Source organism: Emiliania huxleyi (assembly GCF_000372725.1).
Source record: "Emiliania huxleyi CCMP1516 unplaced genomic scaffold EMIHUscaffold_23, whole genome shotgun sequence".
NCBI lineage: Eukaryota > Haptophyta > Isochrysidales > Noelaerhabdaceae > Emiliania > Emiliania huxleyi.
This window is the reverse complement of record NW_005200333.1, coordinates 906,776-918,623: the sequence shown is the minus strand read 5'-3', so window position 1 is coordinate 918,623 and position 11,848 is coordinate 906,776. Positions and strand designations below refer to the sequence as shown.

Here is an 11,848-nt window from a genome sequence, read left to right as displayed (position 1 = left end):
AGGGAGATTTTTTGTCGGTCAAGGCGGGGGCTGATAAGGAGGTTCTAGCGGAGGGGGAGTCTTCAGAGAGGAAGGGGGTTCAGAATAAGTGGGGGGTGCAAAAGCAGTACAGGAGAGAGTTGGTCTGCAAAGTCTGCAGCAGGCGAAGCAACGGTTGCAAGCGAGGAGGAGGGGCGACCCGGGGGATCACGGGTCGACTCGGGGTCAGCGGCCGACACGGCCGGTGCAGGCGGAGGAGGGGGAGGCGCGGGCGCTGGAGCAGGTGGCAAATCCGGCAGGGCTCGCCCTCCGTCCGGCATCGAGCGAGCCCGCCGCGGCGCGCGGCCCGCCGCCCGCCGCCGCGGCCAGCGCCAAGGAAGACCGCTGCACGCACGCTAGCCGCGCGCTCAGTCGGCTCTGCTTCGCCCCGCCCTCGCAAGCCCCAGCGGCGGCGGCCGCAGCGCCACGGGCGGGGCCGCGTCCGGCGCCCACGCGGAAGCTCGCGCTGTGCGGCTGGGCGCGACTCGCGTGCGTCGAGTGACGCAGTTCATGGAGCGGATTCGCATGGTAGAGAGGCGTGAGGCGCTGCAGCCGGAGCGGGAGAGAGGCCTAAATATGCACACAGACACACTGTGCTGTGTGCACAACGTGCACAAAAGTAATATATCTTGACTTCCAACACCCGGAGGGTGATGGAAGGTTCGACGGGCTCCAGCTCAGGTCAGAGCACAGAGGGCCCAGCGACTTCGGACTTGTCGATTGGGTGTAAACAAGCATCCCCGAGTGTCTTCAAACCAAATAGGGTGTGAATAGAGCTGTCTTGATGGTCCTGAGGACGAAGACACCTCAAACTTTGATGAAGCCGCGAGTTTAAATAGTTTTCATTAGCTGTGAATAGTTTATGCGCCCGCCGCAGCCCGCCTGTTCACCTGGGTTTCGCGCCACGGGCCACGAGAGCCCTGGTAGAGCCCAGCTGGCATGTTCAATCGTCCGGGTGGAGGGCTGTTTGCACGCAGACGTCTCGTCGCCGTGGCCGACGCATGGCTGGTCCGACGTGTGGAGGAGTTTGACCTCAGCCAGGCCGTCGGTGTCGGCGGGCTGACGGCAGCCGCCGGAATCGCGATTCGCTCTGCCAGCTGCCAGCAGCCTCGTGTCGCCGCTCGTTGGCGCAGCAGCAGCGATTGGCCTTTGCGCCGTCGCTCGACGGCGTCACCGCCCATCCGACCTGCGCAGCTCCTGCAGCTCCTGCTGTCAGTCTTCTGCTCTCACGCACCTCACTCGCCGCGCGCGGATTGTGCGCCGCGCCAAGCAGGACACGTGCTCATGCAAACAATGCGAGAACTTGGTTGCGCCGCTTAGTGGCGGCGCTGCTTTAGAGGAAGCGGCAGCGTGGGAGGCAAAGCAGATGGAGGCGGCGCGGCATGCCAAGGAGCTGCTGCTGGCGGAGGTTGAGCGGCTAAGTGCAGCAAGGGCCAAGGGCAAGAAGGGCAAGAAGAAGAAGAAGAATGTGGACGTGGGCGATACGGGCGCCGCTAGGCTCAACGAGGAGATGCTGTGCAGTTAGAGAGCTCGTAGCGAGCTCGATTTTGATGAGAATTTGATGAGAAATATCTCAATTTTGAGCAAAAAACGCCAAAAAAATCGGCGCCTGCGGCGGGCCAGCCTCCGGCGGCGCCTGCGGCGGGCCGCTGGGGCCTCCGCCCCAGACCCCGTTTACACCCGAGCTATGCCCCACGACCTGAGCCGGAGCCACGCAGCCCCGGACTGGGCGGAGAAATCCCAGGGCACGCTCCTGGGCACTCCACCCCGCCCCCCCACTTGTGCCCTGACTGCACAGGATAGCGTGTGCCCCGACGAACGGCGACACATAGCGGGGGACACTGCGCCGGGGGTACTAGTATGCCTAACTTTGGTGCTTTGTGTGGGTCGCGTTCCCCCATGGTAGCTGTGTGGCTGAAGCCCTCGTGCCGCTGGCTTGCCCCCTCCAGCGCAAGGCTAGGGCGGGGCTCCACCTCAGTTAACAAGAATCAAGATAACAGGTGCTAACTGGCAGTTTTGAAACTACTATCACTATCGAGTTGCGAGTTTCCAACATATCAGAAAACCGCGTCACGCAACCTTCTGCGCCTCACGCACTCTTTGGGGCCGGGCCGGCGTACTTTTTGTGCCACATGTGGGTATCCAGCACGTACTTTTAGCTACTGGGAGACAAGGGAGAGGGAGGCGCGATTTCTAGGCCCTTGGGGGCCCTACCAATCAGCGCAGTCTGCGCAGGCGCGGCGAGCATTACGTTGTCGTTCTTATCTTCATTAGCTTTACATCCTTACTGGGTGGGAGGGAAAAACGGATAGGGGGGCGCACCGATCTAATTTCTCTCTATCTCCTCTTCTAGCTCTTAGCATGAGCTGCGCCCTGTGTCCGACCCCTTTTGCGCAGCAACACCTTAAACTTTTAGGCCCTCCAAATTCGGGTCGGAGCGTAGCGGAAGAGTGGGCCCCGAGTTTGAAAAGGCGAGGGACGCTTGCGTCCTAGCCTCCAACAACTCCTCCCCGGCGCAGAGCCGGAGGGCTGCACAACATCAGCTACTTCTTTTTTTCTAGCCCGAACCGCGAAGCAGTTCCTGCCACGCGCTCCTCCCACGTCCAGCGGCTCGGCGGCCAAACCTAACCCATCGAGAGGCTTCACTGTCATGGCACCGAAGCGTGCCGCCGCGGCTTCCGCGGCGAGCTCCAGCAGCTCGGATGGAGGAGCGCTGCAGGAGAAGCTTGTGCGTCTCTTTGAGGAGCTAGACGGTAGCGCCACCAAGGAGGCGCTCGAGGAGCGCATGTCTGGCACGGCGCCCAAGGGGGCGCTGATGGCCGCGCTCAACTCGCTGCTCGCCATCAAGCGCGTCTCCATCAGCAAGACGGCGGCGGGCGGGCTCGTGTTCCGTCTGCAGTCGGACCAGTCCGCCAAGCGCGCGCGCACGCTCGACGGGCTCACTGCAGAGGACCGGCTGCTGTACCAGGAGATTGAGCGCGCGGGCAACGCCGGCATAAAGTCAAAGGACCTGCGCGTGCGCTCCAACCTGCAGCAGCAGCAGGTGGCCAAAGTGCTACGCACGCTCGAGAGCCGCGGGTTGATACGATCCGTGAAGTCGGTCGCCGCCAAGAACCAGAAGTTGTACATGCTCGCGGGCCTCGAGCCGAGCGTGGCGGTCACGGGCGGCGCGTGGTACACCGACGACCAAGAGTTCGATCACGCGCTGATCCAAGTGCTGCAGCAGGCGCCGCGAGAACTTACCGCCCCATACCCGCCACCCTCGCCACCGCCGCCCTCGCCACCGCCGCCCTCGCCACCGCCGCAGGCGTCGCTCGAGTACATCGCTCGCTCGGCCACCCTCACCGCCACGGCGCAGCAGGTGCGCGACGTCGCCACCCTACCACACCACCCACGGGACTGAACCCACACTGGGTTCGGTACTCTGGAGGTGTGGTATCACTCTGGAGGTGTGGTACACGCAGGTGCGCGACTTCATCACCTCCTCGGGGCTCATCCGAGGCAAGCGGCGCCCGAGAGATGCCGCAGGTGGCGCCAGACCAGCCCGAGACGAGGCCGGGGTTGCGCCGGCGTAGGCAAGCCGCTCTCGCTCTCCGACGTGGACTCGGTCCTGCAGTCGCTCGTCTTTGACGCGAAGCTCGAGATCACGGGGCGGTGCGACTTGTCCGGCGGCGGCGAAGGCAAGGAGTACAAGTACCTGCAGTTTGACGGCGCGAGCTTGCTGCCGATCAAGGCGAGACGACCCCCCGAGATTCGCCGGGAGTGTCGGATCTCGAGGAGTCACACACACTGCAAGAAAAACAGCGCAGACACACGCACGCACGCACGCACGCACCGCTTACCTGTTTACCTGACCCGCGTCTCACCTTACCTTCGCCTCACCTGACCCGCGCCTCACCACCTCAGGAGTCGCCGCTCGCCCTCGCATATCTCCCCCACATCTCCCCACATCTCCCCACATCTCACCTCAGGAGTCGCCGCTCGCCCTCGCATATCTCCCCCACATCTCCCCACATCTCCCCACATCTCCCCACATCTCACCTCAGGAGTCGCCGCTCGCCCTCGCATATCTCCCCCACATCTCCCCACATCTCCCCACATCTCACCTCAGGAGTCGCCGCTCGCCCTCGCATATCTCCCCCACATCTCCCCACATCTCCCCACATCTCACCTCAGGAGTCGCCGCTCGCCCTCGCGCTGCTCGCGGCGAGCTACTCCGACGACGAGGCGGCGGAGGAGGGCGAGGAGGTCGAGGCGTTGCTGCGGACGCTAGAGCGGGGGGAGCAGGCTGCGGGACGGCCGAGGTAGCCAGCGGCGGGGGGGCTCCGCTCTCCGCAGCGTAGCGTGGTCAGTTCATTTCTCGTTTCTCCCCGAAAGGGCGCGCCTTTTGAGTATTTCAAACTCCTGTCGGCAGACTCAGAGAGTGCCGAGAGTTTCTTTTTGCACATCTGGTGGCTCCCTTTTTCCGACACGCGACCTCGTACACTAAAGCCGTATGAAAAGTATGATCTCTATGTACTAATGTGTACTCTCGGAGAGTAGAGACTGACTGACAAGCCGCCTAGCTATAGGGAGTTGCGTGTGTGGTCCACACCCCTCTCCAGCTCCACGACTCTCGGCACGAGATCGAGGTTTGAGACCGAGACACCACACGACAGCTCACCAGCGCAGGGGGCAGGGCGATACGGCTTTGTAGGGGGAGCTGGCGCACAGTGCAACAGCACCGCCGGGCATGCGACACCGTCGAGCGCCCGCTCACGACCTGGTGCTAGTCTGGCAGTATTTGCGAGCCGCCTCGGTCTTGTAGGCCGAGCAGTCCCTCTCCGCCCCCGCGCTGCGGAGCGGGCTCTCGGCAGACGTCGCCTCGCGCAGGGTCGACTGCAGGTCGGCAAACTTGAGCTCGCGGTTGGTGGCGACGCCTGGGGGGAGGGGGGGGAATGGGGGGGGGGGGGGGCGGCGTGGGCGCGCGGCTGTGGCGGCGCCGTCTGCGGCGTCGAGAAAATCGACCAGCTGCGTGAGGAACTCCTCCTTCTGCTCGACAAAGGGCAGGTGCCCGCTCGCGCCTAAAAACAAATCGCGTCGTCACGCCTTAATTCTTTTTTCTCGGCGCGCAGTCCGGAGCCCGCTCGCGCCGAAGGTGAGCCGCTTCACCGACGAGGGCAGCCCCTCCCACGACCTAGAAATGGTATCTCATACTCCATCTCCAGTCCCAGCCTTAGAATCTGCAACTTCGTCCCTCGCCGATGCAACCGCAGTCTCCTTCTTATAGCAACTAGCACTTGACATGCGGCCTCGTCTTCTGCAGTTGCATACATTGACGCACCGGTCGACGATGTCTGCCTCGCCGCCGCTCGCAAGCCTAACACAGCGTGAAGACGCGACTTCTACGTGTGCGCCGTGTGCGTGTGCCGTGCACTTGTGGCATCGCGTCAGAGTCATAGGGGCGAGTGCAACGGATCCCGCTGCCGACGGCCGTTCGATGCGCGTCCTCTCGAGTGGTGGTCGGAAGACAGCAGTCTTGTGCGCCCCGCATCTAGGGCCTCGAGATGTGGGGAGATGTCGGGAGATGTGCGATCCGCGCTCCGCTAGGGCCTCGAGATGTGGGGAGATGTGGGGAGATGTGGGGAGATGTGGGGAGAGCAGGAGAGAGCTTCTTCCGCATCTAAGCTCGCGAGCAGCGTCGGCACGCGCACGCCCTCGAGGTGCCGGCCTGCGCCATGCACATAGCGGGGTTGGGGTGTGAGGACGGTGTGTGTCGCGCCCGTGCCCTTCGGCGCAACGCGCGAGCGAGAACACAGAGAGATATGGGGAGATATGGGGAGATATGGGGAGATATGGGGAGATTTGGGGAGAGAGAACACAGAGAGTGCAGCGGCAGCACGGCGGCAGCACGGCGGAATCCGGCGGAGTACGTGTCCTCTCTCCTTGTCCGAAGCATGCACGGGGTCTGTCTTGCCGCCCTCTAGAGGCGCCGGCCGAGCTGCGCGCCGCCAAGCCTACGAAGACGCCAGAGCCAGGGTGTGGGGACTACGTTGAGACGACGCCAGCCTCAGGGCGGGAGTACGGTCTCGTGCCGCGTACTCGGAGCTCCGCGTGACACGCGGGCTACGAGTGCAAATCACGGTCGAGTACAGTCCGTGTCCTCTCGAGCGCTGGCTGGAGCACAAGAGCCCGTGTAGGTATTCCGCTTCTAGGCCGCCGAACCGGTCGCTGTCCCCGTCGCCGTTCCGATCGAGGAGCGGCGGCAGCAGCACGCCGTCTGCCGCCGCCGCCGCCGCCTCCGAGACGCACGACGCGGACGCGCTGCGGCTTGTGGTCGGGAGCAGCGCCGCCGCGGCGCCGCCGCCTCGGCTGGACACGGCCCGCACCTAGTAGGCGGCGAAGGCGGTGGAGAGGGTGGTGGCAAGGGCGAAGGGAGTGCCGCCGGTGGCGGTGGTGGCGGCGGCGGCGGCAGCGGCGGCGGCGACGGCGGTGACGGAGAGGGTGGCCGAAGCGAGGGCGACAGAGAGGGTGGCGGCGAAGATGGGAGCGCACCGCGTCGGCGGCCGCCGGCCTCAAGTCGGCGAGGCTGCCTAGAGACACTTCCTTGACACTTCCTCGACACTTCCTAGGCACTTCCTCGCCGGCCTCGAGTCGGCGAGGCTGCCGTAGGGCGAGAGCAGCGAGAGGGAGGAGACGAGGGTGGGCTGCCGCTCGAGCATCCGCAGCGCGGGCACCGCTCCAAGCCCGTGCGCCACCAGCGACACCTGTCGTGGCCGTGTCGTGGCCGTGTCGTGGACGTGTCGTGGACGTGTCGTGGAGAGAGAGAGTCTGTCTAGAAAGTGTCTAGAGAGTGTCGGAAGGTCGTGCCCAGAAAGCGTGTCTAGGCAGCGTCCAGGAAGTCTCCGCGTAGCGCCAGCCGCCTGCTGCACGCCGAGACACGCTCTCTAGGAAGTGTCTGGGCAACGTCTGGCAAGTGTCCGCCTTCTGCACGCCGAGCGACCGCACGACGGCGCCCAGCTGAGCGGCGCAGGCGTCCGCGGTGAGCAGCGGCGCCGACGCGGCGCCGTTCGTGCCGGCAAACACCACCTCGACCACGCGCCGGTCCGACACCGTCAACGCCTCGAGGTTCTCGAGGTAGTCGTATCCGAGTCCGGGAGTGCCGACGAGCAGGATTGGAGGGACGCCCGCCTTGGCTTCGCGGGCGCGGTCGCCGACGACGCGGCAGTACGCCTCGCCCTTGGCACCCTCCCACTCGAACGGCACCCGCCCGTCGTCCCACTTGACGAAGAAGGCCCACGAAGGCACCGCCTCGCCACACCAGCCCACGGCAGCTCGAGGCGCGGCGGCGGCGGCGACCACGAAGGCACCGCCCTGCACGACGAAGCGTCTCTGTGGCACGCGGCGCGCCGGCCGCGGCGAGGTGGCCAGGGAGAGGACCGTGGCCGCGAGCAGCATATACACACCACACAACGCCAGCGAGCGGCCGAACAAAAGAATTCTGCGCAAGTCGAACAAAGTGAAGGTTGCAGCGAGAATCGGAGAGAGACTGCGAAGAGAGATAGGAAGAGGCAGACTCCCTAGGGTGGGCGACGGCTAGCGCACCACACACCTCTCCTTAAAATCCCTGTGTGGTGGCGGCGTGCCGTCCTCCCATCCCTCCCTTGGGTTGTCTGTTTTCTTTCTTTTCTTTCTTTCGAACAAAGAGAGAGTGGACCTGAGCAACGACATGACTGGTGGCAAATGATCGCAGTGGGCGTCAGAAGACTCGTCCTTGCTCGAGGAGAGCTCGATAGACTCGAGGGGCCAGGATATGCAGCGAGGAGGACGGAGCTGCGCCGAAAGGCGCAAGAAGCAGCGAGAACAAGGGACCGGCAGGCGGCGGCGGCGTCGCAGGACGAGGCAGAAGAGAACGACGCGACAGAGGAGGAAGTGACAAGGGAGAGAACGACGAGAGTGGGACGACCGCGAGGTGGCATGAAGGTTGCAGCGAGAATCGGCGAGAGACTGCGAAGAGAGATAGGAAGAGGCGGACGCCCAAGGGTGGGCGACGGCTAGCGCACCACACACCTCTCCTTAAAATCCCTGTGTGGTGGCGGCGTGCCGTCCTCCCATCCCTCCCTTGGGTTGTCCGTTTTCTTTCTTTCTTTTACGCTGTTGTAAAAATCTTTTACGCTCGAACAAAAGAATTTCGAGACATAACAAGAATTTCGAGACGCGTGGAACGAAATTTTATAACTTGTGCTGGTACAACGACCCCAGGCCCAGCGGCAAGCAGAAAAATGATTTTACGAAAACTCCCTCGGCTTTCCGAGCACCGAGGGCTCAACTTCAGAATCGTGCTTTTTGGGTGTGAGCAGCTAGCCTTGCAAGTAGACATTGGGCGACGTGCTGTCACGAGCCAATCGTGTGTGCTGCGCCAGGGCATTACCAATTGCCCGAGATCCACGTACCGGACATTCCACACAAGCTGGCGCCTCAACAATTCAAAAGTGAGGGTGACTATGTTGCTGCTTTAGCCGCACGGCGCGTTGTAATGGCACATAGGCGGAAGGCCAAAGAGAAGCTTCGCAGTCGGCTTCGCGTCGATGACCGAGACAGGTCGCAGCGAGATCAGCGAGGCCGAGATCAGCGAGGTCGCTCTCGCCCTGCCCAAGACGCTTCCCGTGAAAGGATGCAGCGCGAGCAGCTCAGGGGCTCTACCGGTAGCCGCAAGATGACTCCGCTCTGAGTGTGTGGTTTTGGGTTGGTTGGTTGGTGTGTCCCGATACTTGGCAGCGCTCTACAGAGCCACCCTCGCCACCGCCACTCTCACCGCCGCCATCCTCCCGTCGCCACCCTCGCCGTTGCCAGTGGGGGAATAGACTCAGTGAACTTCTGCCCCGCCGGTGCCACCCTCGCTATACCACCCTCGCCGCCGCCATCTTCGCGCTGCCGCGTGCCGGCATGCCGCCACTACCTTCGGTGGCATGCATGGCACTACATTACTCTCTGAGATTCGTGCCGTGCGTGTCCGTGTGGAGATGGAGAGATGACAGATGTAGAGAAGATGTCATGTATGAAAATTGTATGATGCCAGATGTCATCAGTGTGATGCGTCGTGTACAGTGGCCAATGCTCTGCGGTGGCCTGGTGCTACGAACAGTTTCAAAATGCCCGCGGAGCGGGCGGTTTGCGGCTAGCAAACCCCCACTTGTCGTATTACGGTATGTCTCGTATAGGTACGGGGGGTAGCTTAGCGTCCCACTGTGGCATGCGCTTCCCTAGTTGTCTGGTGTGTGGATGATGTGCCAGACAGACCAGCATGACATGTGTGTCTGTCCCAGGACCTGAGGCTGTTATAAATAACATCCCATGTGAGGCATATCTTGGCCTAGGGGACTACGACTGGACGGACGGAAAAACACCCCCCTTCTATGCCTGACCCTGGGCATGCCTCTCTGGGTGTGAGCTGGGTCGGCCACCTCCGGGTCTGCAACTCGCACGGTGGGTCCGCTTCCGGGCGAGCATCCGAGGCCTGCGGTTGTCCCTTCGCTGGGCGCGACCGCCATGGAGATCCGCTACACACAGATCAGTGTTTTTGGTGACTATTGCTCGCTCTCTGTGCAATCGCAACGCCAGAGGCCGTGCTTGGAGAATGGGTCGCGATGCTGCTGCGCCAGTGGATTGAGCCGCTCCGCACACTCCATCGGTGAGCTGCGGTGGCGCGCCGGCCGCTTCATGCATGCTCTCGGGCGAGCTGCCGCAAACGCGTCTTCCGTCCGCCCGTTTCATCGAGTTTGCCCGAGTGGTAAAATGCAATCGAATTTGCCCGAATGGTAAGGTGCAACTTTTGCATTTGGTAAAAGTTGCCCGAGTGGTCAGTGGGAAAAAAACCAAAGCGGAAATGTGGCCCCAAGAGCTAAAGGTCAACATCACCTCCGGCTACGACAATGTGAACCTGATCTGGTCCTCACGGGGTTGACCCGTCTCCTCCAGATCGAGACGTACTTCATGAACGGCCGAGCATTATTTCTTCGTTACTATTATTAATTAATGCTTTTTGCGGGGCTGAGCCCCCCCCCCCCCCTCCCCTGCGCCCATTCCCTGCCCTCTCCCGCCACACACTCCGTCAGAGCCCCCTCCCGCCCGACTCTCTTCGGAATGGACCCCGTATCCTCCGCTTCCTATCGCAGGCGAGCTGACGTTACAACAATGGGCTTGCCCATCCCGGAGTGGTTCGACCCCACACAAATCCGGAGGGGTGACGGGATGCTGTCGTTGATGGTCTCAGGCCCAGTGAGGTAGTGCATCGGACTATCCCGGATCCTGCTGAACAAGCTCCTCTTGTAGCTCGATCGGTCACACCGCCATCGCCGTCGGGGAGAGGGGGGACGACACTGCTCTGGCAGCGTGCACCTCGATCCTGTACCGTGTTTGTTAGGACCCCCCCCATGAACACACCAGTGAGGGAGGGCGAGACGATCGAGGGGTCCCGTACCATGCGGAATCGACCCTATCCAGTGCTCAAGTGCTCAACTACTTCGTGCCGAGCCGAGCGCGTCTCTCCCCACTCTCGAATCATTCGGCGGAGCATGTGATGATCGGCGAGGCAAGTGTGCTGGAGCTCCTCGCCCGTCATCGGGCTCGTCGACTTGGTCGCGAGCCAGCGCTCGATCGCCGACCGCTCGTAAGCATGCCCGTCCGCCGCCATTACCGGGTTTCTCATGACCTCGGTCGTGATCGGGCAGATGAAGTCGGCCGGCGGCTCCTCCTCTTCTACCGATAGCGGCCTCTCTGCAGGCAAAGAGGACAATGCTTGCTCGTCAGGCGCCCCCCTCTTCTCCACCAGCCTCGCGAATGTGGCAAAGGCGGGACGGATGCCGCTCCGCACCGATCAACTACGCAAACACTGCTTCACTGTGACAAGTGCAGCAAGACGTACCCTCTCGACAAGCGTAACTACTTTCTGCGTCACTTGAAGAATTGTGCTCGTGACCGCATGGAGGCCATGAAGCCCTACATGCGGTCCTTCTGCGGCAAGTGGCATCGACAAGTTAAGGAGGGAGTGCTTGAGCCCGCCGCTGACGAGCGGCGCGAGTTCGCAGGTCGCGGCGAGTTCGTCCTCCGCCCTGACTTCACCTTTACCTACCGCAGCTTTGTACGCGGCGAGCTCTGTGCTGGTGGCGGCCGCGCCTTCGAGGAGTACAAGGCGACGGGCACCTGGGGCGAGTTCGCAGGCAGCGGCGACCACGTGGACTTCCGTGGTACGCTCAGGCATACCCATGGTTGCAGCTGTGGCTTCGCGGGAGGCAAGAATATAGAAAAAGCGGACAGCTGGCTGGTCTCCTTCACGCGCGCCGAATGGGAGCAGCAATACTGCCGGCCATACGGCAAGCGCTGCTTCGAGTGACGAGTGTGGGCAGCTCACACACTTGCGGCGACAGTGTCCAAAGATCAGGTGTAACGAGTGCGGCGAACTGGGGCACATGAAAATCGATTGCCTGCGGGTGAGTGACGCAGCAGTCTGCGCTCCGTGTGAGGAAGACGATGGCGCCGATGGGTTGCCATAAGGGAGTTCCGATGTGCCTGCCTGTGGCAAACAGAGAAGAGCGCAGATGACAGAGGTATGTCTGCCTGTCTCTGTGCCTTTGCCGAGGTGTCGTATGTTCGACTATGGTACATCGAGTAAGGAGTATCGACGTGTCGGTATGTGTAGGCTAGCCTGTAGGTTTTCGATCTGGCCATTTCCCATGTGCCAGATGTAGCATGGTGTCTCATGCGGCCTCATGACCCTAGCCTTAATGACCCTTACATGATCCTCCATGCACATCGATTTTTAGTGTGGACCATTTTGTATATGTTTTACGCG

The 11,848-nt window shown here is 62.4% G+C and overlaps 4 protein-coding genes across 4 annotated transcripts; 1 reads left to right on the top strand and 3 right to left on the bottom strand.

Annotated features, from left to right (window-relative positions):
• Window positions 1–238: 238 nt before the first annotated feature.
• On the bottom strand, window positions 239–656 carry EMIHUDRAFT_353815 (hypothetical protein). Its single transcript, XM_005779612.1, has one exon. The coding sequence runs from the start codon at window positions 543–545 to the stop codon at window positions 387–389; it is 159 nt and encodes a 52-aa protein (XP_005779669.1). The 5' UTR covers window positions 546–656; the 3' UTR covers window positions 239–386.
• A 2,012-nt stretch (window positions 657–2,668) lies between these two features.
• EMIHUDRAFT_205239 (hypothetical protein) lies at window positions 2,669–4,714 on the top strand (the record flags this gene model as incomplete). Its single annotated transcript, XM_005779611.1, has 5 exons — window positions 2,669–3,232; window positions 3,449–3,482; window positions 3,594–3,780; window positions 4,230–4,322; window positions 4,690–4,714. 5 exons carry the CDS (start codon window positions 2,669–2,671, stop codon window positions 4,712–4,714), a joined length of 903 nt encoding a protein of 300 aa, XP_005779668.1.
• Window positions 4,715–4,773: 59 nt separating this feature from the next.
• On the bottom strand, window positions 4,774–7,455 carry EMIHUDRAFT_205238 (hypothetical protein; the record flags this gene model as incomplete). Its single annotated transcript, XM_005779610.1, has 7 exons — window positions 4,774–4,917; window positions 5,026–5,081; window positions 5,170–5,194; window positions 5,269–5,377; window positions 6,223–6,321; window positions 6,965–7,371; window positions 7,438–7,455. The coding sequence occupies 7 exons, from the start codon at window positions 7,453–7,455 to the stop codon at window positions 4,774–4,776; spliced, it is 858 nt and encodes a 285-aa protein (XP_005779667.1).
• A 3,037-nt stretch (window positions 7,456–10,492) lies between these two features.
• On the bottom strand, window positions 10,493–10,756 carry EMIHUDRAFT_64467 (hypothetical protein; the record flags this gene model as incomplete). The annotated part of the gene is made up of 1 exon (XM_005779609.1): window positions 10,493–10,756. A coding segment is annotated over one exon (264 nt), but the record flags the coding sequence as incomplete, so codon positions are not given.
• Window positions 10,757–11,848: the final 1,092 nt, after the last annotated feature.